General features: G+C 40.7%; 1 protein-coding gene across 1 annotated transcript in view; it reads left to right on the top strand.

Annotated features, from left to right (window-relative positions):
* MED12L (mediator complex subunit 12 like) overlaps window positions 1-27,227 on the top strand; it is a 360,401-nt gene extending 333,174 nt beyond the window's left edge. The window contains exons 39-44 of the mRNA XM_018049036.1: window positions 7,608-7,697; window positions 9,577-9,806; window positions 11,454-11,610; window positions 16,176-16,289; window positions 22,814-22,895; window positions 24,363-27,227. Of these exons, the coding sequence (XP_017904525.1) occupies window positions 7,608-7,697; window positions 9,577-9,806; window positions 11,454-11,610; window positions 16,176-16,289; window positions 22,814-22,895; window positions 24,363-24,415 (726 nt within the window). The 3' untranslated portion in view covers window positions 24,416-27,227. The remainder of the gene's footprint in view (window positions 1-7,607; window positions 7,698-9,576; window positions 9,807-11,453; window positions 11,611-16,175; window positions 16,290-22,813; window positions 22,896-24,362) is intronic.

Below are 27,387 nucleotides of genomic sequence, written 5' to 3'. Positions count from 1 at the left end.
ATCACTTTGTTCCTTGGGTGGAAACTGTCCAGGAAAGTGATGCTCTGCTTATTACTTAATAGCTGGTATTTCTCTATTTACTTGGATGATGAGGAAGGTGCCCATGTCATTTGCTGAAATTATGATTGTGCAAATATAGTGATCCTGTAGATAGTGTACACAGCTTGATTTTTATGAATGAAGTGAAGATGGGATAAGGGTCGAGAAAGTGAACCACTCATACAAAGGTGATAGAGTTGGATATGAGACAAATGAATAGATACAATGAATTAACGTACTTAGCCCTAAAATGGTGAGAATAGATATTATTTGCTTGGGAAATTCCTCCTGTTATTTCTAGTTCTTATTATAGTAAGCTGCTTTTTTTTTTTTTTCCAATTAAGGTTGTGAATTTTTTATGTCCTCGCTATTTCTAAACCTCAGTGAACAGAAAAACTTTAATATCTCAAACAAAATGTCACTTAGAATCCATTTATAAAAATGATTAAGCAAGGAAATCATTGACTTGCAAAAGAGGAATTTTTTCCCCCCAGCATGGAGTTTCCTTTTTGTTAATAAATTAGATTCCTTGTTAGCATGTAAACACTAGGGGCACTGTAAATAGTTTTTGTCTATTTTGGTTGATTGAATGTGTGGTTAAAGTGATGATCTGTTTTCTTTTGCATTTACTGGCAATGGAGCAATCTAATGACCTCCTCCAATAATATATGACTTGTTCACTTAATGTCTCGTCTGTTTCATGTGACCCAAATGTCCTGAGCTTTCTCCCCTGATTCTGGGCTGGGAAAGTCTCAGGCAGTCTTTGGCTTACACTGGGGGGCCCAGCATCCTTTTGTTTTGGGAAGTTACCTGGTTCTGATCACTTCTCTACTTCCTGTCTGTCCCCATTTAACCTCCAGGTTGTGGTGTTATTCCATTTTGTGACTGTTGTCATATTATTTGTGTCCCAGCCTATGGTGATATTGTTTGGCATATAAATTAATATAACCTATCTTAGGGCCTGGGGTTTTAAGTCTTGACTCCCTGAAAATTGTTTTAAGATGAACTGATTCTTATGTGTTTTGGCTACCCACATCACTAGGCTAAAAAATCTTATCTGTATTGTCTGCCGTTTTCTTGCTGTCCCCTTTCTGTAGGACTTCTGTAACTCTGCTGTCTCCCTTCTGGAAGACTTTGACAACATAATGGTAACACCCCTGCTGTCATTCCTTATACTTTCTTTTCTTTCTTTCTTTTTTTTTAAATTCAGTAAACATTTATAGCATTACTTTTGAACATCAAAATGAGAAGCAGGTTATTCCTCTATAGCTGGTAATAATTATAGTCTTCATTTCACTGTTACTCACTTGGTTTATGTTTGAGACCGTGACACAAAATCATGAATGCATTGCCCATGTTCACTTCAACAGAATTTATTTCTGGAAGTTGGCCCCTTTGATTGCCTCGTGCTTCCCATCATATATGTGTATGGTATAGAAACCAGTGAACGTTTGTGGCCTGGGCTTGGGAACATAGGCGAGTTCGTGCACCATCATCTCAGTCCCACTTCCAAACCCATCTATTCCCGAGCTCTTGCTTCTCTCTATGGTAACTCACATCATCAGTGGAGGAGCGCATGGCATGCTGACTCATAGGCCAATGCAAGATAATGAAAACTGTGGTTATGACAATGCCCTACTCATCACATCCCACTCACTGGTTCTTCCTAAATTCTCAACAGAACCCATCATCTCTGTTTTCTTTCCGGTATGGAGACGATTATTATTATTATTATTATTTTTTTTGAGCATAGGTCTTGTGCATGCATGTCACAAGACCTCATCTCTACCTACCGCTTTGCCTGGGCTAGCTAAGAATGCATGTTTTGCATTAAATTACTTATAGGTTTCTATATCAGGTAGCCAACCCACAACATAAACCCAAGAAGCACTAGAATAAAACAGAGCACACATCTCAGATGTGAATGTAAGTCAACTTGTTTCACTATGAATTTAATGGGTAACATTTTCTGTACATTGGTGAAAATATCCTTAACTGCAAATACAACTTTGACAATATTTAGGTGATGAAATACTGCCATGTAGGCAATTTCATTAATTGTTCTTTAGGCAAAGGAAAGTTTGCAGGCTTTTCTGAAAACAATTTTTCTATCAGTTTTTCCTGACATTTGTAGTGTACAGAGAGCAAGCAAAGTTTCTGTTTAGAAACTTGAACTAAACTATCAAATTTTAAAATACCTTGCATATAGTTTATGTTTGCTGTAATTATTGTTCAGATGATAATGTAATTTAAACAATATAATTTGCATTTATCATTGATTTTACTTTTTAAAAAATAGACAAAATATTTTATTCATCAAGTATTTAAGGTTAAAGGGTTATATATAACCTACATATTCACTCAGATGAATGGAAACGTGTTTATATATCTTTGCTATCATTTCACTGTTCTTATCTTTCTTTAATAGTTTCCAATATTAGAAATTTAATGAATGCATATATTCGACTAATCAATATGCTTTAGTCATCATTTATAAGCACATTAACAGTTGTTTATTGTTATTGAGGTTTATTATTGAAGTGTGTTTATTTCAGAATGAACCTGTTTGTGCCAGTAGTTAATGTTACTGTTAATTGATCACCAACTGAGTTATATTTGATGTGAAAGCTTTATGAAAGAATCAAGCACAATGGTCAGCAAGACCTCTTTTAATTAAAGAATTTTCTGTATATCTTTGTCTGCAATCAAAATATACCCATGTAATGTGATGCCAAAACTTTTAGTTCACACCATTTGTTGTTTAACCTTGGACGCCATTATTCAGGACCTTCCGAACAAGTAGTTTGAAACATTACCCACTGGTTCTCACTGGGTGACCTGTATTAGTATTCCTAAATCAGCATTTTCAGAAACACAAAACAGCATTTTCAGAGTCACAAAATCTGGCTGTGGTTTTCAGGTACAACACTTCCCTCTCCTCACAGCCCTTAAATAGTATTGGCAAGTTACTACATAGGAATTTGAAAATATCATTACCAGCGAATTAAGTGGAGAGAAGTTTCCTGATCCTGAAATGCTGCTGATTGTAATGCTTACTGTCTGCTAATTGGAGTCATGACCAATTCTCTTTTAGAAAGAGAGCTTCACATTTTCTCAGTTGACTCAGAGAGTGAACTAATGAAAAGAAGAAGACCCAGAAGATTGAAAATTGTCTTTGAGGATGATTTATCAAAAGTTTTAAACCTACTGCCTTCATTCATTTCCAGTCATGCAGGAGGTTTTCAATCTGTCTGTCTGAGCTCAGATATTCTCTTGTCTAATTAAAAATAAAGCAGTAAGAGAGAGACTTATTTTTATAAAGGCCAGGAAGAAGAGTCATTATTGAACAGCACAGCTTTTTAAAAAGTTTTTAGGAAGTGGAAATTTTAGAAAATAAAATAGATTGCTATTTCTTTTCCAGAACCAAACCTAAAGCAAAGTGTTTAAAAACAAACATGGTAGGGATTTACCTTGTAGGAATTTACAAGGTAAATTTATCTTGTGGGAATTTACCCTGGGTCTCAGGGTAGAGATGGGTTCATGCAGCTGTCAGAATTGCCCAATTAACTGTTTCTTACTTCCTTGGCACTTGTAAATTGGGTGCCTGAGCCAGGGGAGCTGAAGCCAGACCGCAGTGTGGCACCTGGCTAGACACAAATGCTTCATCAGAAACCAGCCTCCTGAACTGCCCTTTATACTCACAAAATGAGAGGGCAGTTGAGCTACTCTCTAGGTACTAATAAAACGAAAGAAGAAACCATTAGAATGACAGATGCTAAGAACTGAATTGAAAAGTGAGTTTTTAAAACAAAAGCTGATACTCAAAAACATGGGGCACTTGAAAGCACTTGGTAAACTAATTTATGCTGAGATATAAATCTCAATTTACCTCTGGATCTCTTCTTTAGCAGATAAACTCAAATCTTAGATTTCCTCAATAGATATTTATTGAGCACTTACTATATGCCAGATACAGTGCTAGGAACTGATTTTGTTTTAATGAAATAAAGCCTAGATAGTTTTCCAAAAATAGCAGATAAATAGATTACATGTGAAAAGGTGACCCTAAGTCATGATTTGCCAGGAGTGGTCTCTGCCCTGTTCCCCTGGCCTGTCCCAGTTTGGATGATACGTTATGTAGTCCCTTCTTCAATGCAGCAAAACCATCCGATTAATATTTTAAGACTTTTACTAACTTCCAATTTCTAGTTCTCTTATTCCCACATTGGAGGATTGGTCCTCATTCAGCATCTTTTAAGTTAAACTCCAAGAGATAGTGAAGGACAGGGAAGCCTGGCGTGCTGCAGTCTGGGGGTCTCAAAGAGTCAGATGCAACTGAGCGGCTGAACAACAACAAAAACAGCAAAAGTTACTAAAGAACTTCTTGGTCATCTATTCTTTACTCAACAGATTGAATATCTCTACAAATTGAAATAATTTGTTTCTGGCATTATTCTGGGAAAAACCAGGTAACAGCAGGAAGTCATTTCAGTTTGGAAAAAGAGGGATATTTTTTGTTCAGGGCAAATGGGACTCTAAAGCCCTTAGGGATTTGTGATTTGCTCAGGGAGACTGTTGAATGTTAGAGCCCTTACCTCCTGCACTTAAGGAGTGAGTTGGGCAAAAAATAGCATTGGGAAGAAACACAGTCTATTTATAAATAAGCAGTTTACCTTTGGATTAAAAGTGGTTCACTGAAGAATGCATGAATTATATAAATTTTTTTACCCCTTCTTACTTTGTTTTCAAAGTTATAATGCTTTTTCTTGAATGTTAATTTTGTGATTTTAAGAATGGAAATAGTTTACAATACATATTTCTTAAATTTCCACAGTCTCAACTATTTGTCAACTAAAGAATGTTGCCCAGTAACTCAGATACTTACCCTATTAGTGTTTCGGTCCTTCTGTCCCCCCACATATAAGTCAGTTTCTTTTTATAAGATTCTCTAGGAAGCAAAGGAAGAGTGAAGAGCTAGAAAAGATCTGTAGATCTTAACCTTGTTTACCTCCAAGCCAAAAAAGGGCATGGGTATTTTAGACCACTTAGGGATCTCAAGGTTCTAACTCACAAAAATAATTCATTGTTATTGTGTAAAAGTGATAATTTACATGTGTTGTCCCCACCAAGAAGCACAGCAGTATGTTTCAGGGACTTGGGATGATGCTGTCAGCAAGCACAGATTCAAGAAGTGTCATGTAAAGATCTGGTTGATTTAATGGCTCCCTGGCTTAGTGTTTGGAGGACTGAGCGCTACTTGGATAGGTCAGGGCGATCCTTGTATGCTCTGGATGGCCACAGTGCCCTGACATGTGCTCTCTCCTAGATGGAGCTTGGGGTATTTTTCTGTGGAAGCAGTGACAGACTTTTTTTCTTGGGCTCCAGATTCACTGCAGGCGGAGACTGCAGTCACGAAATTAAAAGATGCTTGCTCCTTGGAAGAAAAGTTGTTATAGACCTCGACAGCGTATTATAAAGCAGAGACATCACTTTGCCGACAAAGGTCTATCAGCCCAAGCTGTGGTTTTTCTAGTAGTCATGTATGGATGTGAGAGTTGGACCATAAAGAAGGTTGAATGCCGAAGAGTTGATGATTTTGAATTGTGGTGCTGGAGGAGACTCTTGAGAGTCCCTTGGACAGAAAAGAGATCAAACCAGTCAATCCCTAAAGGAAATCAACCTTGAATATTCACTGGCTGACTGATGCTGAAGCTTAAGCTCCAATACTTTGGCCAGCTGATGCGAAGAGCTGACTCACTAGAAAAGACCTTGATGCTGGCAAACACTGAGGGTAGGAGGAGATGGAGGCAGCAGAGGATGAGATGATTGGATGGCATCACTGATACAATGGACGTGAGTTTGAGCAAACTCCGCAAGACAATGAAAGACAAGGAAGCCTGGCGTGCTGCAGTTCATGGTATCGCAAAAGTCAGACACTACTTAGCGACTGAACAACAACAAGCAAAGAGAGATATAATTACACTTAGTAAATTAATCAGCTAGAATCTCAGAGTATCATCATGGCACCCTACACTGGAATGTTACATTCTTGGTGAAGCTGTTATATATAGATATCATAGTAGATACATTCAGAAGTTTATGTTTGGTCCATGTATGTGTGGTCAGTCACCTTAGGAGAGGCCAAAGTTTCTTAACTGCTCTCAAGTGATTTTATATGTGGGGATCAGAGAATAATGCTTCACCATCTGGATGTATGCATTCATTTCAGAATCTCACTAACAAGTCTTAATAAAGGTTATCCTTTTTTTTTCTTATTGGGGTGAATTTAAGAGGCTATATGTCCCTAAAGAATAAGCACCAGATGAAATTTTAAATATTTTCAGTCTTGATATCACATATGAAAGCATCTTATCATCATGGAATAAACCCTGGGCTTTGGAGGCAGGCTCACATGGACACTAAGGGCTTGGCCAGGTTTAACCGGGTGAGTTAGCTAAGCTGCCTAGGCTCTCTGAGCCTGACTTTTCCTACCTGAAGAAAATGGGGACTAAGTTCCCTCCCTGCAGAGTTCCTGTGAGAAAATGGAAATATGAATAAGAAGCCTAGTCCCTGGCATATAATAGATGCCTAAAAAGTGTTAGTGTTTTCCCTCTTAAGCTAAATGTTTATACCTTTTTTTCTGCCAGAAGTATCTGTGCTTCTTTCCAAGAACATTGAAATTGGTTTTGCATTACTATATTTTAACACTTAAAAAAAATGAGAACATCTAGAATATAAAATGACACTAAAATATCCTAGAATAAATCCTGTTTCTTTAGAATTAGTAAGTCCTGGAGAAAACCAAGGGATGGTCAGAAGTTAGTCCTCTTTCTATGAGTAATACTGCACACTTCTGTGAAATGGCTTCTGCTGCCAAAACAAAATACATATAGCTGCTTTTAGGAATATAGTTTCCCCAGGCGAAAACATGTATTAAATTAAGGCTGGTGAACAGATGTTAATTGGTTTTATTTTATATTGCAGTTGGTTAGAATTGCATTTGATATTAACTTATAAAATTTAATTGGTTCTATTGGTTATTAGAATCATAAAAGATAACCAAATTCTTCCCTTGCATACTTGGCTAAATAGGCAATTTTCAGGTCCCTCTGAAGAAATATCATTAAAAAGTCATGAAGACTGTACATGCCATTTGTATGGACCACGTGTTCTCTTAATCGATGGGCACAGGATGAGGCAGGTCTGTGATTTCAGATTTCACGCTTGAGAAACTCATGCCTGTTACTCTAGAGGGGCCTTTGTACCCTGGAGTATACAGGAAAGCTGTCTCAGATTCTCTCTCATGAGCAGACCATTGAATATTTTGACTTGTGTTTATGTACGTCCTATCATCTGGGATAGCTGAATTCTTCTTTGGAAGAAATAATAAGTGTGACAATCTCTAGTGTCAACAGGAAGTTGATGAGAAATAGTATTTAATACTGTTTGGAATCTGCAAGTGCTGTTCTCACATAAGGTTTGGTGTCATGGGTTTGGGGTTATGAACCAAGAGCTCGAATCACACCCTTGCTGTTATGACCAAGAGCCACCTCGGCTTTGTTTTCCAGGGCCAGCCAGGGGACCAGGCTGCTCTCTTCGCTGCTCAGGCACGGCCCTCCCCTCAGCTCCCCCAGTTTCCAGGACTGCAGCAAGCACAGGTACCCATGTTTGCTTTGTAGATGCTACTGGGATTTTTAATGCTCTTTGTTTGAAGGGGGGGGACCCAAGTAAGTAGGGTATCAGTTCCCTTATGGGGTATGGGACTTAGTCACGTCTTCTGCCTATAGATTATAATCGACATTTCACAGAAATCTTTACCAGTGATTATTAAACAAGTCTGGGGATTGATTAAAGGGCATAAAACATTTTAGGAAATTGTTAGAAATGAATTAGAAATATCAATTCATAACTTTATGTTAATAATGATGATAGATATTGAAATGGTTATTAGTCCTATAGTACTTACCTTGTAATACATAATGATGTAATTTATGATGGAATTTTATGATATTCAAAGATAGCTTCGAAGAGGAATCATGGTAGAATAAGAAGAAAATTGGCCTTGGCATCATACCTTGACAAAATTCCTGACAACCTCTAAGCTGTGTAACATTGTGAGAGTTACTTGAAGTCTTGATTTTTGTCTCTGTAAAATAGAAACGAATGTTGTGGGGATTTAAGACCACCTATAGAACTAGTGAGGCACTAGACACATGGTAGTTATTCAGCAAAAGATAGCTTTGCCTTAATATAATGCAAATCCTGAGCTATTTGTTTTCTAATAGTTTTTTTATTTCTGCCTCCGCATCCTTTTACTCTACCCCTCTCATAATCAGGAAGCCAGGGATGTTGGCAAGACCTCTAGTTGGGGCCAGCAGTTCACACTGTGTCCACAGCTGAAAGGAGGGCTGAGATTGGCCTTCATGGGCACCAAGCCCCATGGCCTGCATCCCTGCGTGCTGTCTGCAAGAAAGTCATTGTCCATCACTCTATCTTGAAGTCAGAGCCATTCAGCTACCTCGAAACGTGGTATTTAGAGGACCCGGAGAGTGGTCCTCTTCTATTTTAATCAGCACTCTGTTCTGTATATTATAGATGGTGATCCAGCAGAACCTAAAGCTTTTCATTTACATCAGGTGTCAAGATTTGAAGAAACAGCCACTATATAATGTTGAATGGAGAAATTGAGTATCCTGATGGTATCATAGAGTGCTGAAGCAGGCTACTGTCCGACCAGAACTCAAGGATATCAAATAGTCACTAATGACACCCTCATTGGGCTTTCCTGGTGGCTCAGACTACCAGTAAACAATCTGCCTGCAATGCAGGAGACCCAGGTTCAATCCCTGAGTTGGGAAGATCCCCTGGAGAAGGGAATGGCAACCCACTCCAGTATTCTTGCCTGGAGAATCCCATGGACAGAGGAGCCTGGCAGGCTACAGTCCATAGGGTCACAAAGAGTCAGACATAACTGAGCAACTAACACTTTCAGTGACACCCTCATCCTCTGGTTAATTGACTTTTCTTCTTTTTTGTTAACTGGTTCGTTACTATAGGCAAATTCATTAGGCCCAAGGAAGTGTAGCTACATACCATACTAGGAAAGTGTACTCCATTATTTTTATTTGCCTTGAGTTTGTATAGCTTTTCTGAAACAGCATTAATGATGCTTGAACTCTGTTGAACACTGATATCATGTGTGCACGAGAGGTATGCATGCTTGCCTGATTATTTCTATGCAGAAACATGCCTTTCCTTTCCTGAAAACAAGCATCTGAGCTTAAAACTGATTGCTTAACCAAATGAGGATTCATGTTTTGTAATTGAACTTTCTGGTGAATCAGTACGCAAGTTCATCCTGTTCTGACTCTTCTCTTGGCCTCCAGAGTAGTCTTCCTCATATTTTGAGTTAAAACAGCCTTGGAGAACAGCACATCTCAGGGAGCTCCTCCTGGCTTTGTTTTTGCCCTGTGTGTCTTAGTGATAGGAAAGCTGGTAAATGGAAACGTTGACTTCTTCCCTTGTGCCTGCCTGCAGACCATACCCCAGGGCTACACAATGTATGGAACCCAGATGCCTTTGCAGCAGACCCCTCAGCAGCAGGCTGGCAGCGTGGTCCTGTCTCCTACCTATAATTCCAGAACTTATCCGGCCGCTCACTCCAACCCAGCGCTCATGGAAAGACTCAGACAGATGCAGCAGCCGCCGAGCGGCTACGTTCAGCAGCAGGCGCCACCGTACCTGCATCCCCTGACCGGCTCCCAGAGGTGATGCATGTGGAAATGGTTACAGTGGTGGCCACTCAAATCCTGATCTTTACTGTGCTTCCCTCAGGACGTGGTGTTATATAATTGTCCTTATGAGCTTGCATATTTCCACATCATTTTCATTCTGTCGTCTCATTTTTAGCAGCATCTGGATTGTGGTTCAAAAGAAGCAGTGTCTCACCTTGTTTGTTTGACTCACATCTCCCTTAGTATTTGTGTAGTATTTTTCAGTGATAACACTGTGTTAGCTCCAGTGTTCTTTTTTTCCTTCTCTTTTATAAAAAGGTTTTAAATTGTAAAAACCTTTTTTTAACTCATAAAAAAATGGTTGCTTATCCCTAGCAATGCCTTACTTGAATATGTTGATTGGCACCTTAAAGCCTGTGATTACAGTGCTCATTGTGTGTGGTATGCAAACAGTTCTGTTACACATCTCAGTTTTTACCTTTTCCACTTCAGAAATGGCTGGCAAAACCGGGCCATGAATGTCTCTTATTCAGTTCTTGCTTAGCTGGAAGTTGTAGACATAGTGTATAACTGAACTGTCCATTAGAGTAGCTACTAGCCACGTGGGCTGTTTTAATTTAGACTAATCAAAGTTTTAAAATGCTGTTCCTCAGTTCTCAGTCACAGTAGTAACATTTCAAGTGTTCATTAACCACATGTGGCCAACAGGACCAGCTTTGAAGATATGTGATCTGTGCAGTCAGGCAGGACTGTGTATTTAGAGAGGCCTGTGTGGTTGCTATTAATGCTCTGCTGTCACTCACTTGAAATTCTTGCTCATTTTTGATCAGAGAGCCCTGCATTCTTTTTTTGCCCTGAGACCCAGTAATTGTGTAGCCGGTGACCAGTGGCTGTCTTACTGGACAGCACAGATGCAGTCAGCGTAGAATGTTCTGTTGCATGGCATCGGTCTAGGGGAATTGAGTTTCCTGCAGAATGTCGGAATGTTGCTCTCCCATGGACAGCAGCTTTGCTCTTGTGTGTTACCGTCAAAGAGTTCAGGTCAACTCCAAGTAATCACTGTTTGGAAAACTGGCACGGTTGATGGCAGCACATTTGGAAACATGAATAAATTTAGAAAACATGCATTGTATTTATTATTTGTCTAGTAAGTGGCAACATAGCATACTGCCTAAGAAATTGAACTTCAGAGCCCCAAAGTTCTGGGTTTAAATCCCACCTGTGCCATTTGCTGTCTTACTACCTTTGGTAACTACTTCTCTAGCTCTGTTTTCTCACTTTAAAAGTAGGGCTAACAAAACTGCTGAACACGAAGGAGGGCTGTGGGGGTAGTAAACGAAATAACAGATTTCAGATTTTTCCCACAGCGCCTGCTCCAGGTAAAATGCTCAGTTAATGTCACTTATTAGAAACTATCAGAACATTTTTAAAAAGTAATTTATCCATGTTGCTATCTTACTGTAAGTAGTAAGTATACTTGCTGTTCTTTTGTCAGGTGATACTGTGTGTCCCTGAGAATCTAGGTGACCTTGACTGCTGGCCTTTATTGCATTTGAATTGTACAAAGTGATTATTGAATATGATGGTTTATTTGTGAGTGTATGTACGGCTCCCACGGCACTGATCAAAAACTTTGACAGTGCACTAGGGCCTGAAAACAAGTTCTTTCTTCTTTACCAGGCTGAATCATCAGTCGCTTCAGCAGAGCCCTCTGGTGGGTGGAGGAATCGATGCGGTGCTGACTTCCGCACATCCAAACCTTCCCTCAGTGCCCTTGTCTCAGGACCCCATGAGACCCAGACAGCCACAGGTTCGACAGCAGCAGAGGCTTCTCCAGGTAGGGGGCTGGGAGTGAGTGAATTGTGGGTAGAATCCTCAGCAGCCTTAAGAAATAACAGACGCTTCAGACTATTAATTTCTTGAGTTCCAAGGAATCCTGTGTATGTGACACTAGGAGCTAAATTGGTGTCATTTAGCTCCAGTTTGGCAGAGGTCTTCCTTCCTCTGTGCATCCACCTGGTTGTTTTAGGCAGGAGGGTATATAATGTAGACATTCCTTTGCCACTCCCAAAGGTCTGGGAGGGTAACTAGATGCCTTTGTCTTAATAGTGTAAGCCTCAGTTTCCCCAGTCACTGTTCAACTACAGACCATGTGATTTGAGTTCAAAATTTCTTGTGTGTGTTTTTCTTTTTGTTTAAATTGAGCTGTCCAGAGTTTTCATCATATATCTAGAGGGGCCTGTAATGCCTATAAATGTTCTGTCTAACATCTCTAGTCTGATTGGGCTGTGAAGTTGGAGTGATGTAAGGAGGATGTTTCAAAGGGATATTTCATCTTGTCTCTGGTAGTATCTGGACAGTTGTCCCTTTGATTCTTCGTCATAAATATTTGAGTCTCCTAAATAACTCTTCCACTTGACACATTCTGACTTCTGCCTCCCTTGCTTAGGGAATGCAAGCTATTATGTTTGCCAGTTGCATTTGGCTTTGTTATCAGCAAGCTTGTCCCGTGATATTGGATTGGAAATTGCTGATGAGTCTATACAGTGGACTCTAACCTTATCAACATTCCAACTTAAGATGCACTGTCCTTTAATGTGTTTCTAAGAAAGGAGAAGAGAGCAACACCAGGAATGGGAGCTCCAGTAAAACTTGGGTACCCAAGGGTTACAGTCTTCATGTGAGGTCAGTGAGAAATAAACCAGTCATGCAGAAGGGGGCAGCAGAGGAACTTTCATGTCTAAACCTTGACACTGATGGTGGGAGGGAAATATTTGGACCATTAGCTGAAATGGTTTCAGATCTGACTTCAGTATGATCCAAAGAATTCTGGTTGGCAGCGCCATCAGGTGGACAATTGAAGCCAACACAAGTCTTCAACAAAACTGTGCTTCACAATTACGAGATGCTGTGAATTACATCCTCGTTTTCACCGTTAACATGTGGAAAATTTAGAAAACATATGGTAATTGATTTCAGGGAGTGTGGCCTACAGATGGCTAACCCCACTCACTGCATACATATAATCTCCAAAGTGGTCAGAACCCCTCTAATCTTTAGCTTTGTCATAAGTAAAATGGAAATGATTATAGTGCCCACTTCTTACATGTATAGTGAAAATCTAATAAGAATATACAAGTAAAGCACTTATTTGGTAATACTATTGTTGATATGACTATTAATACTTGTGGTGATATTTTCTTGAATCACAGTTTTCCCCAAGTTCTGAGGATAGATTTCAGAACTTTCTATGATTGGTGTTTACATTTTCTTGTGTTTAAAAATTTCTAATTTCTAAATCATGGAGGAAAGTTGTTACATTATTTATTTACCACTTCCTATCTTCCACTAGTATTTTTTACTGCAAAATTTGAGAATCTTTCTTATTGGTTACTGTGTACTTTTTAACCCAATTCACATGATAATGTCCTTCTAATAATTTTTCATTACCAGCACATTCCTTGGAGATTAGGAAAAATGACTTGTTTCTGCATCCAATTTACACTTATTCCTTTTTTGGTGATTAGCTTCCTCCATAAAGAGACAGATTAATAGTTATAAAGTTGGGTTGACTTTTCCTAAACAGGCTCGCAGAGAGCCCAATGGAGAACTGGCTTCCTATTGCAGTTGCTGTATTTCTGATCCAACTTGTGTTTTTCATGGTGGAAATAGCCCACCCAGACCTAGCTCGGATTCCAAATCTAGGACCCTTGTCACTTAGAGAAAAGTGCCATCTGACAATAGCCATTGATTACCTTGCCCTAACAAGAAGAGATAAGAAAGCCTTCTTCAGCGATCAGTGCAAAGAAATAGAGGAAAACAACAGAATGGGAAAGACCAGAGATCTCTTCAAGAAAATTAGAGATACCAAGGGAACATTTCATGCAAGGATGGGCTCGATAAAGGACAGAAATGGTATGGACCTAACAGAAGCAGAAGATATTAAGAAGAGGTGGCAAGAATACACGGAAACTGTACAAAAAAGATCTTCATGACCCAGATAATCATGATGGTGTTATCACTCATCTAGAGCCAGACATCCTGGAATGTGAAGTCAAGTGGGCTTTAGAAAGCATCACTACGAACAAAGCTAGTGGAGGTGATGGAATTCCAGTTGAGCTATTTCAAATCCTGAAAGATGATGCTATGAAAGTGTTGCACTCAATATGTCAGCAAATTTGGAAAACTCAGCAGTGGCCACAGCACTGGAAAAGGTCAGTTTTCATCCCAGTTCCAAAGAAAGGCAATGCAAAAGAATGCTCAAACTATTGCACAATTGCACTCATCTCACATGCTAGTAAAGTAATGCTCAAAATTTTCCAAGCCAGGCTTCAGCAATACATGAACCGTGAACTCCCTGATGTTCAAGCTGGTTTTAGAAAAGGCGTAGGAACCAGAGATCAAATTGCCAACATCCACTGGATCATGGAAAAAGCAAGAGAGTTCCAGAAAAACATCTATTTCTGCTTTATTGACTATGCCAAAGCCTTTGACTGTGTGGATCACAATAAACTGTGGAAAATTCTGAGAGAGATGGGAATACCAGACCACCTGACTTGCCTCTTGAATAATCTGTATGCAGGTCAGGAAGCAGCAGTTAGAACTGGACATGGAACAACAGACTGGTTCCAAATACGAAAAGGAGTGTGTCAGGGCTGTATATTGTAACCCTGCTTATTTAACTTCTATGCAGAGTACATCATGAGAAACGCTGGGCTGGAGGATGCACAAGCTGGAATCAAGATTGCCAGGAGAAATATCAATAACCTCAGATATGGAGATGACACCACCCTTATGGCAGAAAATGAAGAAGAACTAAAAAGCCTCTTGATGAAAGTGAAAGAGGAGAGCGAAAAAGTTGGCTTAAAGCTCAACATTCAGAAAACGAAGATCATGGCATCTGGTCCCATCACTTCATGGGAAATAGATAGGGAAACAGTGTCAGACTTTATTTTTTGGAGCTCCAAAATCACTGCAGATGGTGATTGCAGCCATGAAATAAAAGACGCTTACTCCTTGGAAGAAAAGTTATAACCAACCTAGATAGCATATTCAAAAGCAGAGACGTTACTTTGCTGACTAAGGTCCGTCTAGTCAAGGCTATGGTTTTTCCTGTGGTCATGTATGGATGTGAGAGTTGGACTGTGAAGAAGGCTGAGCGCCAAAGAATTGCTGCTTTTGAAGTGTGGTGTTGGAGAAGACTCTTGAGAGTCCCTTGGACTGCAAGGAGATCCAACCAGTCCATTCTGAAGGAGATCCCATTCTGGGATTTCTTTGGAAGGAATGATGCTAAAGCTGAAACTCCAGTACTTTGGCCACCTCATGCGAAGAGTTGACTCATTGGAAAAGACTCTGATGCTGGGAGGAATTGGGGGCAGGAGAAGAAGGGGGCGACCGAGGATCAGATGGCTGGATGGCATCAGAGACTTGATGGACGTGAGTCTGAGTGAACTCCGGGATTTGGTGAAGGACAGGGAGGCCTGGTGTGCTGTGATTCATGGGCTCGCAAAGAGTTGGACACGACTGACTGACTGAACTGAACTGAAAGATAATTTGGGAGAGAGTATGCCAACCAAGTGGAAAATGCAGAAGATGAAAAGAAGTCTGGTGCTAACATCATCAGGATGAAGTGTTTGGGTGGAGGAGACTTTAAAGTTTGAGACAAACTACCTCCTAATGTTTTCTGCTCTTCTGTGGTGTCCCACCAGATGGATGTCTAGTTTATATTTCTTTTGTGACTTGGAGCTGTTTTCCAAGAGCCATATATTTACGCCAACATTCATGGACAGAAGCTTACAATTTTATGCTGGTAATTACACCAGAACTTCTCACATCTAAATCTTCTTTTAAAACAAAAATAAATTCAGGAGTTCCTTTGGGTGTCATAAGGGATGAAAAGATAACTAGTGAGCAGTCCTTGTCTCACTTGGTAGCATAAGATGGGATAAAATATGTGGAAGGTCAAATGGCAGTAAAGGAATGGTTAAATACAAAAAGTGTCCCTGGACGGTGTCAGATGGTTTAGACTGATCACTGAGTACAGTGGAGGAGCTCCTTAGTGTTGGAGTAGTCTGAGAGTGTATGGAGGAGCAGACTTGGGTATTGCCCTTGAAGATGAATGATGTGTGGCAAGAAAAAGATGGAGGAGGCAGGTGCATATCATCTTTGTTAAAATAATCAGAAGGTATATTGGAGGAGGAAATTGGAATGATATTGTGGTGGTGGTTTAGTTGCTAAGTCATGTCCGACTCTTGCAACCCCATGGACTGTAGCCTGCCGGACTCCTCTGTCCTTGGGATTCTCCAGGCAGGAATACTGGAGTGGGTTGCAATGGCATTCCTTCTCCATGGAATGATATTAACCTCCTACTTTAGCTGTGTAATTCTTTTTCTTTCTTTGCAGATGCAGCAGCCCCAGCAGCCCCCCCAGCCCCAGCAGCCCCCTCAGCCTCAGGGGTCCTCGCAGACCCAGAGTCAGACCCTTGGTCTCCAAACAATGCAGCCCCAGCAGCCTCTGGTAAGGCCTAGCATTTCAAAACCAAACATGCGCGTTTCTTCTTTTCTGTTTTTGCTGGGGTTCTTCAAAGGCAGATTGCGTTTTTTTGATGTCCCATAATATTGTTAAGAACTGAAAAAACCTAAATATACCCTGCCAGTTTCCTCCCTTGAACTTTATTAGAGAAGGATTGTGTTACTCTTGTAGTCAGTATATTTGTTTTCATGGAAGGTATAAATAAATATTTAGGGTTCAGCAGGTCATAGAATTTTTCCTCTTCAAATTTCTTTAGACCTCTCCATTCTATGGACTAAATGTTTATATTGAGAAACCAAGTTTTTTGTAAACAGTGTTAAAATGATAACTTACAATGGGTATGCTTAGAATATTATCGTACTTGGCTTTGAGTTTCCTTTGAGTAATCCCAAAGAAACGTGAGAGTACTTTCTAAAGTATTATCTTTATTGATGTAAAAGAAACTCCCAATTTTAGCCTGTGTTAGCATTTGCTGGAAGAATTTTCATGGAATTCATTTCATGTAATTTCGTGAATTTTTCATGTAATCTTATAATTTGCTTCTGTGGCTTTGGTAAAGCAAATTGTGAAATGTTACGCATAGTATCAAGCAACGTGTGCCAAACCTCAGTAGCTTTTACTTTTGCCGGTACCATATCCCTTCTTTCTTATTTACCTACTGTTTTTCTTTAAATTGCTTCTTTTCCTATTTCCTTGAGCATATTCTAAAAAGAAGCGTTTTATCACTGCTGTCAGTGGTAGTGGGCACATCACTTGTCATGTGTTGGAAATACCTGTGAAAATAAGTACTTACTCTGCAGGTAATTCAGCCACGGGAATTGGGTGAGTGAGCACCATGCCTGAGATGAGCTGTATGACTGCATGTCTCTCATACTTTGGAGAACACTGATGTAGATTTCTTTTCCAAGACAGAATTTGAAAGATGGGTGGTTTTTCAGTTTTTAGTAAGAAGGAACAGTATGGCCAGGGCTCTAGTGTATTAGGTGGGATAGAGTGCAGTTAGGTGGTAATGGGCTGATAATGCCCCCATAAGATGGAAATAGGACACCCCCAGGGAATTTAATACACCCCTGCATTGGCCAGTTTGATCTTCATTTTTAAAGAAATCCTTGAAATGTAATAGACTACAGCCATGAAATTAAAAGACCCTTGTTCCTTGGAAGAAAAGCTATGACCAACCTAGACAGCATATTAAAAAGCAGAGATATTAGTTTACCAACAAATGTCTATCTAGTCAAAGCTATGGTGTTTCCAGTAGTTATGTATAGATGTGAGAGTTGGACTGTAAAGAAAGCCGAGCGCCAAAGAATTGATGCTTTTGAACTGTGGTGTTGAAGAAGACTCTTGAGAGTCCCTTGGACTACAAGGAGATCCAGTCTGTCAATCCTAAAGGAAATCAGTCCTGAATGTTCATTGGAAATACTGATGCTGAAGCTGAAACTCCAATACTTCGGCCACCTGATGGGAAGAACTGACTCGTTTGAAAGACCCTGATGCTGGGAAAGATTGAAGGCTGGAGGAGAAGGGGACGACAGAGGATGAGATGGTTGGATGGCATCACTGACACGATGGACATGAGTTTGAGTGAGCTGTGGGAGTTGGCGATGGACAGGGAACCTGGCGTGCTGCAGTCCATGGGGTCGCAAAGAGTCAGACATGACTGAGTGACTGAACTGACTGGAAAAAAAGAAATGATTCTATCACAAAGTTAAAATTATATGACTGGAGTGGAAATTAACTTCAAACTATTTTCGTTATAATTGTTAGCAGAGGGTCCACTTATACAGAACTGAGAGGAGACCCAGGTCCCATATTGCACTAGAATTAAGCATATCTCATACAGCAAAATTTAGTACCTTTCTACTCTTCTAATAGTTTCATAAATGTTTAATAATTTTTTGTGTGTAGAGAACATATATCACACATTCAGGGTTGACTTCTAGGTCAATATTGATATGTTTTAATGCAGCAGGTTGTATTTCACTCACTGGCTTAAGACACTTCCATCCCAGGGACTTAGTGGGTCAGTCAGGTCAGGCTCATGATTCTTCTTCAGTGTATTCCAAGGAAAATAATTCCAGAGAAACAAAGACCTCCATTCACAGTCATGTAAATAGAAAGTAAAATCCACAGTAGGCTTTTTTTTTTTTAGCTTTTGAAAAGCTACCTTGAGAAGCACGATGTTTTATTTTGATATTTAGAGCAATACATTATAATCTGCTGCTGCCACTTAATCGCTTCAGTCGTGTCTGACTCTGTGCGACATGGACTGGAGCCCGCCAGGCTCCTCTGTCCATGGGATTCTCCAAGCAAGAGTACTAGAGTTGGTTGCCATGCCCTCCTCCAGCGGATCTTCCCAACCCAGGGATTGAGCTTAGGTCTCCTGCATTGCATGCAGATTCTTTACCACTGAGCCACCGAGAAGCCCAATACATTATAATCTAGTTAGCAGCTATTCGTACAAAGGCAGATGTGTTGTACATCCTGAGTTTTAAGGTGAACTGAGAAACTTAGCACTTAGAGTGATAGACTTCAGATAATTTCCAAATTACAAGTTATAGGGATGACCCGTGATCTTGGACTTTTGCATTAGTATAATTAGTTTTTGCATACTTAATTACAGCATGCTTATTTACATATCCTCTTAAGCTTATTAATATAATGCATGTTTGTCATTGAGAATAGGTGTGAAGAAGTCAGTCCATTGTATTGTTCTGCTATTACTTGTTTAACCACCCTACCTACTGTTGAGCATTTAGATCATTCCTAGAAGGCAATGGCACCCCACTCCAGGACTCTTGCCTGGAAAAATCCCATGGATGGAGGAGCCTGGTACGCTGCAGTCCTTGGGGTCACTAAGAGTCAGATACGACTGAGCGTCTTCACTTTCACTTTTCACTTTCATGCATTGGAGAAGGAAATGGCAACCCACTCCAGTGTTCTTGCCTGGAGAATCCCAGGGACTGGGGGGGGGCTCCTGTCCATGGGGTCGCACAGAGTCGGACATGACTGAAGCGACTTAGCAGCAGCAGCAGCAGTTGCATATTAGTGATCCTGGGGATATTTTGTTACATATTCCATTGCTCTTTTTTTTCCTTTCCCCTCACAGTGAAAGAAAATAGAAGTATAAGAAAAAGGTTCTAGTTGTATATTTTCAGAAGAGCCATGACACAAAGCCTCAGCAATTTTAACACAATTTATTTCTTTTTATCTTTAGTTTACAGTTCCTTTTCTTATTAGTTCTGCTAAGATTGATTATATGTATTATATTTATTATATCATCTCTAGCAGATCCAGTTCTTGTTACTGGCTAGTGTTTTTCCTCTCCTGCTTGTTTGCTTGCTGGTGACCAAGTGGTAAACTGGCTTTTGAAGAGACGCCAGCTCTGACTCACTCACAGCTGTCCTTCCTGCAGACTCGGGGGAAGGGACGGTGCTAACATGGTTGCCACTCTGCTCATGACTTGCCCTCCTGCTGTCTGGTGACATTCACAAGTCTACGTCTGTACGCTCAGATGTGCAGTGGAGGCCAGCACGGTGCCTAAGGTCGCGGAGCACAGAGGTGATGTGCCAGGCTCGCATCCTGCCCCCGGATGGCTTAGAATCATCGAAGGCTGTTAGATGTCAGCCTGAGCCCCGGAAAGTGGTGGAAGCCTGGTGGGGTTGTGTGTATTTCCAGAGCTGTTGTAATGATATACCACCAAGGGTGTGGCTTGAACAATCAGAAATTTGTGCTCTTACCGTTCTGGAGACTCGAAGTGCAAGATCATCGAGTGGGTGTAGCCAGTTTCTCTGAGAGCCTGAGCCACACCTCTCTCTGAGCTTCTGATTGTTTCCTGGCAATCTTGAGCGTTCCTCGGCTTGTAGACACATCACCCGATCTTCCGTTTCATCCTTTCATGATGTTCTCTCTGTGTTTGTGTCCAGATTTCCCTTTTTTAAAAAAGATACTCTGTTTCCAACTGAAGTCACTTTCTGATGTACTGATGGTTAGGATGCTAGTGAATCTTTTGGGGGGAAAATAATTCAACCCCTAACGGAGAATCCCAGGGACGAGGGAGCCTGGTGGGCTGCCGTCTATGGGGTGGCACAGAGTCGGACACGACTGAAGCGGCTTAGCAGCAGCAGCGGCAGCAACAGAGGTCAAGAGGAGTAGGAGAAGTATGGGAAGCTTTGAAAGAGGAAAGTGAATGCAGGGGACCTCAAGATGCATTTGTATTTGGTTTACTGCTTTTGACTACTAGTTCCTTATCAGGCTGTTTCCTTGTTGACAACAGCAGCTGGGTCATGTAGACAGTTATCATCAACACCCCTGTGTGCAGGCTCATCGTTTCTGTAAGTGCACCTAAGAGTCAAAATGAACTTACAACAGAACCAGTGCTTTTTCAGAAAGTGTCGTCAGAAAATAGAACTTTCCTCTAAGAAAGAAAATATAAGAAAAGCCCGTGCTTAGAAGTTAAATCGCGAGTTGTCATTTGCTTACTAAAGTCACTTGCCTTCTGTGAAGGAAGAGCATCTGGAAAAGAGTGGGTGCCCTTGCTGAAGAATTAGATTTGGCATCTCAGGCTTTGGTCTGTTTTATGGTTATTGACTTGAAAAATACTTTTAAAGCTCATGAATTGTTATGATTAAATTTACTATGTTAGCAGGCTATGATTTTTTTCTTTAAAGTTGCTTCCAGCTTTAAAGAAAATAGTATTTACACTATTGTGCTCGTAATTTCTTTTCATCTTGAATTCAGGTTGCCATAGTTGGGTGGCCAGGAAAACATGCTAACAGAAAGCTTTGGAAAGATGGCTTTTAAAATTAACTGATCGTTATGTCAATATCATACTGTGTTGAACACTTGCTTTTAAAAATGTGCATAATGGCAGAAATACTTAAATAATTGCATTAACTTTTAATCAGAGATAAGGGTGGAATTGTCATATAACTTTCCTCAAGGAGTTCATATGTTCCAGTCAGAAATTTTTCAGAATGCCTCTGGAATTCCAAATTAGCCAGATAATAATATTCTTTTTTTTTTTTTCCCCAAAAAATTGGGTCCATGGAACTTATTGAGCCAGATTGCCTTCCTTTGTATGAATAGGAGTCCACGCCCTGCCCGCCTCCTCCCCCCCCCCCCGCCCCCGAAGGAAAAAGAGAAGTCATGTTTATGGATGAAGTTGCTAGTTAGCCGGCAAATGAATACATGCTAAGTACTCTGAAATCCGCTGGCTGCTGGTCCTCTCTGTGTTTGCCATCCGGAACACATTGTTCCATCCACGTGCTCAGAAGAGGGGCCTGGGCAGTGCTGCAGTCTGTTCTGCCAAAGCTGGTAGAGAGGAAGGTTTGTGTTCTGTCAGTCAGAGGAAGGCCTGTCTGTCTGTGGAGCCTCAGTCGGCAGTGCAGGTTTAAGCTGAGTGTTGCCTTGTTACTTCGTCCCTTTGCTCACTGATAGTGGTGTCACAGTGTCAGGACACAGCTGTCAGGAGGCAAGGACTGTGTTTACTCACTTTGGCATCCTGGAATCCAGAAAAGCACCTGGATTTGGATAACTCATTTGTTGGATGTCATAGCAATGGAGGAAAACACCCAACACATTATTCCTAAGCAAAGGAAAACACACCGGAGATTTGACTCTGCTTCTGCCCTGCCATCTCCAGGGTGCGCCCCATCCCTGCTTAGAGGTCAGGAGGTCAGTGGGCCAGCACTCCAGCCCGAGTGGGTGGGTGATGAGCCTGTGGAGGTAAGTTAATTAATTCCAATGTGTATCTGATTAAGATAACCTTGCATCAGAATGCATCCTTTGTTGGGACAGTCATAGGCCTGGCTGAAAGAAGGGGCGGGGAGAGGTAGAAAGAAAAGGAAGGCTAGAGTGACACTCTGAAATCTGAAGGTTAAGGAAGAAAGTAAATCAGCACTATGAATGATGTTAATCAGAGGTGGTTTTACTTCTGCCACATAGGTTTTTTTCCCCCTCTTTGGAATAACTACTGCAATTTCTTGTATCAACTTAATGGCTGGAACCAGGGCACTCAGGCCCTCGGATTGTTCTGCACACGTAGAACTCTGGAAGCCAGCGCCTCCTCGAAGTGTGGTGCTCCTCCGTGCCTCTCTGGTCTCACCCTACCCAACTTCTCTCCTCCACCAAGCAGGAAGGTGCAGTCCCAATGGGGTCCAGGCCTCTGTGCCCACACTCTTGTCTCCATTCACCCAAGGCCAGGCCTGTGGTGCTTGACCCAATCCTCCCACCAGGCAGCTTTCAGTTTGCTGCTGCAAATGGTTTGCAATGTAGTGACACCAACTAGTCAGCTGGTGATGGGTGAGGGATCAAGGATCTGTGAACCACTGGGCACCTCTGGACTCTTCCTCGGGGCTCCTCCGGTAAAGGCTACATCCCCACCTGGAAATGGGTTTGGAATGGATCAGGCACTTTCAGGTGAAGGCCAGATGTGGACCAGGCGTGGCTGCAGGCTTTCTCTTCTTTTCTCTGATGGGTGCTGACTCTCTCCTTTCTCCCGATGACAGTTCCCCAGGCAAGGCTTGCAGCAGACCCAGCAGCAACAGCAGACGGCCGCCCTGGTGCGGCAGCTCCAGAAGCAGCTTTCCAGTAAGTATGCTCCCTCAGAAACACACGGCTTCCAGGAGGTGGAGCTTGGCTGCTCCTCAAAAACCACGGTCTTCCTCGCCGCTTTCCTGTTCGCTTTAGTCCTGGTTGTCCCTACTGTGTTCAGTCATGGTTTGAAGGCTTCTTTTCCTGCAAAAGCCCCAGTCTTTTCCTTGAGTTCAGCAAAGATGTTTTCCTATTGCTTCCATCTGAGTCTAGGAATGTTTCTTTCCATCTCGGGGACCCCAAGAAGCAACAGGTTCTTTTCTTGCAAAGCTAGATGCCCCGGAGAGCATCTTGGCTGATGCCCTCAAGTGTACTAGGGGGCAGGTTCGGGGCCCCCAGGCACTATGACTTTACATGTGTTAATTCGCTTAATTTCTAAACCACCTCATGTTAGTCGCTCAGTTGTATCCGATAATTTGCGACCCCATGGACTGTAGACCATCAGGCTCCTCTGTCCATGAGATTCTCCAGGCAAGAATACTAGAGTGGGTTGCCATGCCTTCCTCCAGGGGATCTTCCCAACCCAGGGACTGAACCTTGGTCTCCCACATTACAGGCAGATTCTTTACCTGTGATAAGGTATTATTGCTATTCCCATATTACAGATGAGAAAACAACTAGAGAACAGGGACACTGACGTGTCTCCCAAGGTTACTCAGCCAACAGCTGGGACTAAAACTCAGAGTGACTCGTTCCAGAGCCACCTTTTAACCACGGTATAAATTCTGCTGCCTGACATTAGCAGTGATCCTTTGTTGAATAAGGGCGACTAAGCTGAGCTGCCCATTGAACATCTCCAGAGGGCTCCATTTATGCCATAGTCTGTTTGCATGGGGCCTCTGGATTTGAACAGTCCCACCAGAGTTGTGTGAGCAGTAGCTGTTTCTAAGCCTGTGTCATTTTTTTGAACCTGTGCATGGTTCTTTGTCTGTGTGCATAGACATACGTGCATAGGCATACGCTCGTCTCATACACGCAGCCTCTCTCTCACGTGGATATACTCTTGCCTAGTTCTCTCTGATGTATCTATGGCCATTTGCAGAAAACTGCCCACTTCAAGCTACTTCTCTTTCAACTATTATAATGTCAGTGTTAAAGTAGAATTTCTGGTGTACTTTTATGAAGTTTTGAGAACCTTTAACGTTTTATGATACTTAACAGTCCCTTTTAATGTTAGCATTTAGGTGGTTCAGGGATAGAGACTTTTGATGGGCCAGTTACCCACATCCCAAGGCCTTTTGCTGACAGGTATGGGACCGTGATGTAGAGCTGGCCCCTCTGCAGAATGAATCCAAGAGTGCTGTTAAGACCTGGCCACTCAAGTGTCTGTCTAGTGTTAGACTCCCAGGCCAGTCTGTTCTCCTGTTCCTGAGGCTGGTACTGAAAGCAGTGACATGTGCATACCATCTATCTGTAGCATAATTTTGCATCTGCAATTTTGTTTGAATTTTTTTCTCTCACTAGGTAACCAGCCACAGCAAGGAGTGACTCCCTACGGGCATCCTTCACACTTCTGAGTCTGGAAGAGGACAAAGATACAAACTTTTCTGTTTGCACTGAAAAATAGAAAATCACATTTAATGCATTAGTCATCTTTGGAAATGTCTGTTTTTTCATTGCTCTGAAGTTTTCCTATATTTTACGCCACATTTCGTACAAAGGTGTTGAAACAAAAAGTAATGGAAAGGGTGTGGTTTGGTTTCATTTCATTCAACTTGAAAAGTAGGTTTAAAAATGTAGATCATGTGGGCCTACTGCAGGAAGAGTTTGGTAGCAGACTTAAAAATTGGTGCTCTTATTGAATCTCGTAGTTATAGAAAGAATGAATTATGGTGGATTTAAAATATTTATGTATTCACTGATGATGTGTGGTTTTTTTTTTTTTTTTTTTTTTTTTTGGCAAACTGTGCTGGACCAAACTACTGATTTGAAAGGCATGTCAGATCTTGACAGGAAGGTGATCCATTTACTCTGCAGTCACCTTTGGTGGTGAAGTGGACATCTATTTGCATTGCTCTAATTTAAAATATTTGTAACTTCATAAGCACTTTATGAACTTTGTTCTTATTTATGTAGGATTTTTCTTTGCTTTTGTTGTGGTCAAAAGGTGCTGAAACAGATTGTTGCTTAGAACTTAAACTTCTTAGACCAAGAACTTAACCCAAGGCTTCTGTGAGAGCCACCCTGAGGTACATGGAAACCCGTTAGGAGTAGCTGTCCTAAATTTTTCCATGGCAGGATCACTGACCAGAGTCTTTGTGAAGGTACAGCATGTAAATGCTAAAGGCCAGAATGAACCGCAGTGGAATTGATCCAACTATTTGCCACATTTGGCAAAAATGACTCTGTCCAGTTTGGGTTCTCCTGAACCTTTATGCCAACTTGAGGGGAAAAAAAAAAAATCTCGCAGCTGGCCTGAGATTCCACAGTGCTCAAACTTGACATGGTTTCCAGAGTATGGCCCCCAAGTCCAGAGGGCTCTGGTTTTCATAAGAGATGTATTTGCTGTTTATTTTATATGGTAAGTATTTGCTATTTTGAATTTAATTATTAATGTTGGTGTCTGTCTTGGTTGTGTATTGCATATACTGTATTTATAAATTGGTGCAAAAAGCACAAGTAAAGTAAATTATACATCAAATTTATTATAAAGAAATAGTAACTATTTTAACTTTGTTCAAGTATGTGGTAATTTGCTCCTATTAGAGTAAAAAAATACAGTAAATTATTATCAGTTTGTGTAACTTAAGAGTATTCCATATAATATTTTTTTAGACTTAGATGCATAAAATTTTGAATGTGAAAAATTGCAGGGCATTTTAAAACATGTGGGGGATATTTTCCCATGTTCTGTGCTAATTCATTTTCTTTTGCCATATGAATTTACATGTAATATAGTCACACATACTGTGAATAGATTTGTCTATAATGAGCAAACCATGTAGAACTTTTTTTAAAATGTAGCTGGTACAACTTCAGTAGATCATTTCCTTTGCAAATCATTATATAAATAATTTATATCTTCCTAGGTGAGTTACTCATTGCAAAGTTTGACTCATGCAAATGACCTCAAACCCATGTCCGCTTACTTTGCTGTGGCAGCATCCATGTGAACTGCTTTGTACACTGTGAAACAATTTCACTCCAGCCCACTCATTTCATGTTTACTCTGGGCTGAGAAAGACTTTGCCAAAACATTAAAGACCATCCTTTTCACTAAATTAACATGTTCTATCTGCTTTCAGATGAATCTTGACATTTCAGCTAGTTTTGTATATCAGGTTTGGTTTTCTTGTTTTTTTCCCTTTTCAGAGTGATAGAGTTCATAAAGTTATTTTTCTTCAAAGTAATATATAATGACTGCCTTGGCAAAAACAACCGAAATGTGAATGTCATGCCTAGTGAGTACGAGTCATGTTCTGTCCTGATTGTTATTTTTCGTCTTTTCAAGAATTACTGGTGTTTGAAATGCCACTTTCAGTTTGAACCGTATATATTTCTAGCTCAATATTGCAAACAGCAGTAAGACTGTTTCAAGAATGAGTGTTATAATTGCATAGCATTTGTATGCACTTTATATTTTACAGAAGTTAGTGAAATTAATTTATTAATCATTTTGCACATGAAGGCTGTGGGGCATACCTTTTTGTTGTCATCTCCCTATTTTTTAGGTGGGAAAGCTAAGATATGGTAAGGCCGTATGATTTGAAGATTCTACAGAGAGTTGAGGAAACACCTAGAACCGGTTTTCCCCCGTGTACTTATACAGAGAGAAACCAGAATTTTCTGTCTATTCTTATATTTCTTCCCACTTAATCCTCTCTCATGTGAGTTTTCTTTTCTTTTTAGAATATGCATTAATTTATCTTGAAATGATCACAAAGGATAACCCTGTCCTTCGGAAAAACCTGATAATTTGCTTGGTGAGACAGAGAGGAAGTTATCTTAGGAAAAATGGAGCCCCCAGTTCCCCTTAAAGACTTTGAAATAGAATGGAGCTTGACATAGGAAGCCCTTCCATATACCTGTTTACACTGTAGGCCCCTCCCTAAAAGGGTTCCATTTGTCCTCTGATTGATCCCTCTTGGCCCGGAAGTAGAATGAGATCTCTGTTAAAATGAGTATCCTTTGACCACTTGTGGTCACTGGATACCAAAATCAGAGAAAGTAGGAAACAGGTTACCTCTTTAGGTGGAGCAAGCCGAAACTTGGTGTGATGAAGACACAGTGAAGTGTCCCCCACCCCCCATCTTTCTCAAATGATACACAGGGGCAAACATAGTTCTCAGTTTTGTGTGCTGAGATACTTGAGCAAGACAGATGGCATTTTCTCATTTTTCATTTATTAAGGCTCCTATAATTCTTCTTAAATAAAAGACAAATATTTAAATAGATGCTGGAGAGATTACACTGGAAAATGCTAGCCTCTAGAGTTAGAAAAGATTAGTCATAATGTCCTTAAATTAATTCAGGTTGAATTAAGCACGTG

Source organism: Capra hircus, chromosome 1, assembly GCF_001704415.2.
Source record: "Capra hircus breed San Clemente chromosome 1, ASM170441v1, whole genome shotgun sequence".
In the NCBI taxonomy this organism is placed as follows: domain Eukaryota; kingdom Metazoa; phylum Chordata; class Mammalia; order Artiodactyla; family Bovidae; genus Capra; species Capra hircus.
Note: the sequence above shows the minus strand (reverse complement) of the source record. Positions and strands in the feature narration are given on the sequence as shown.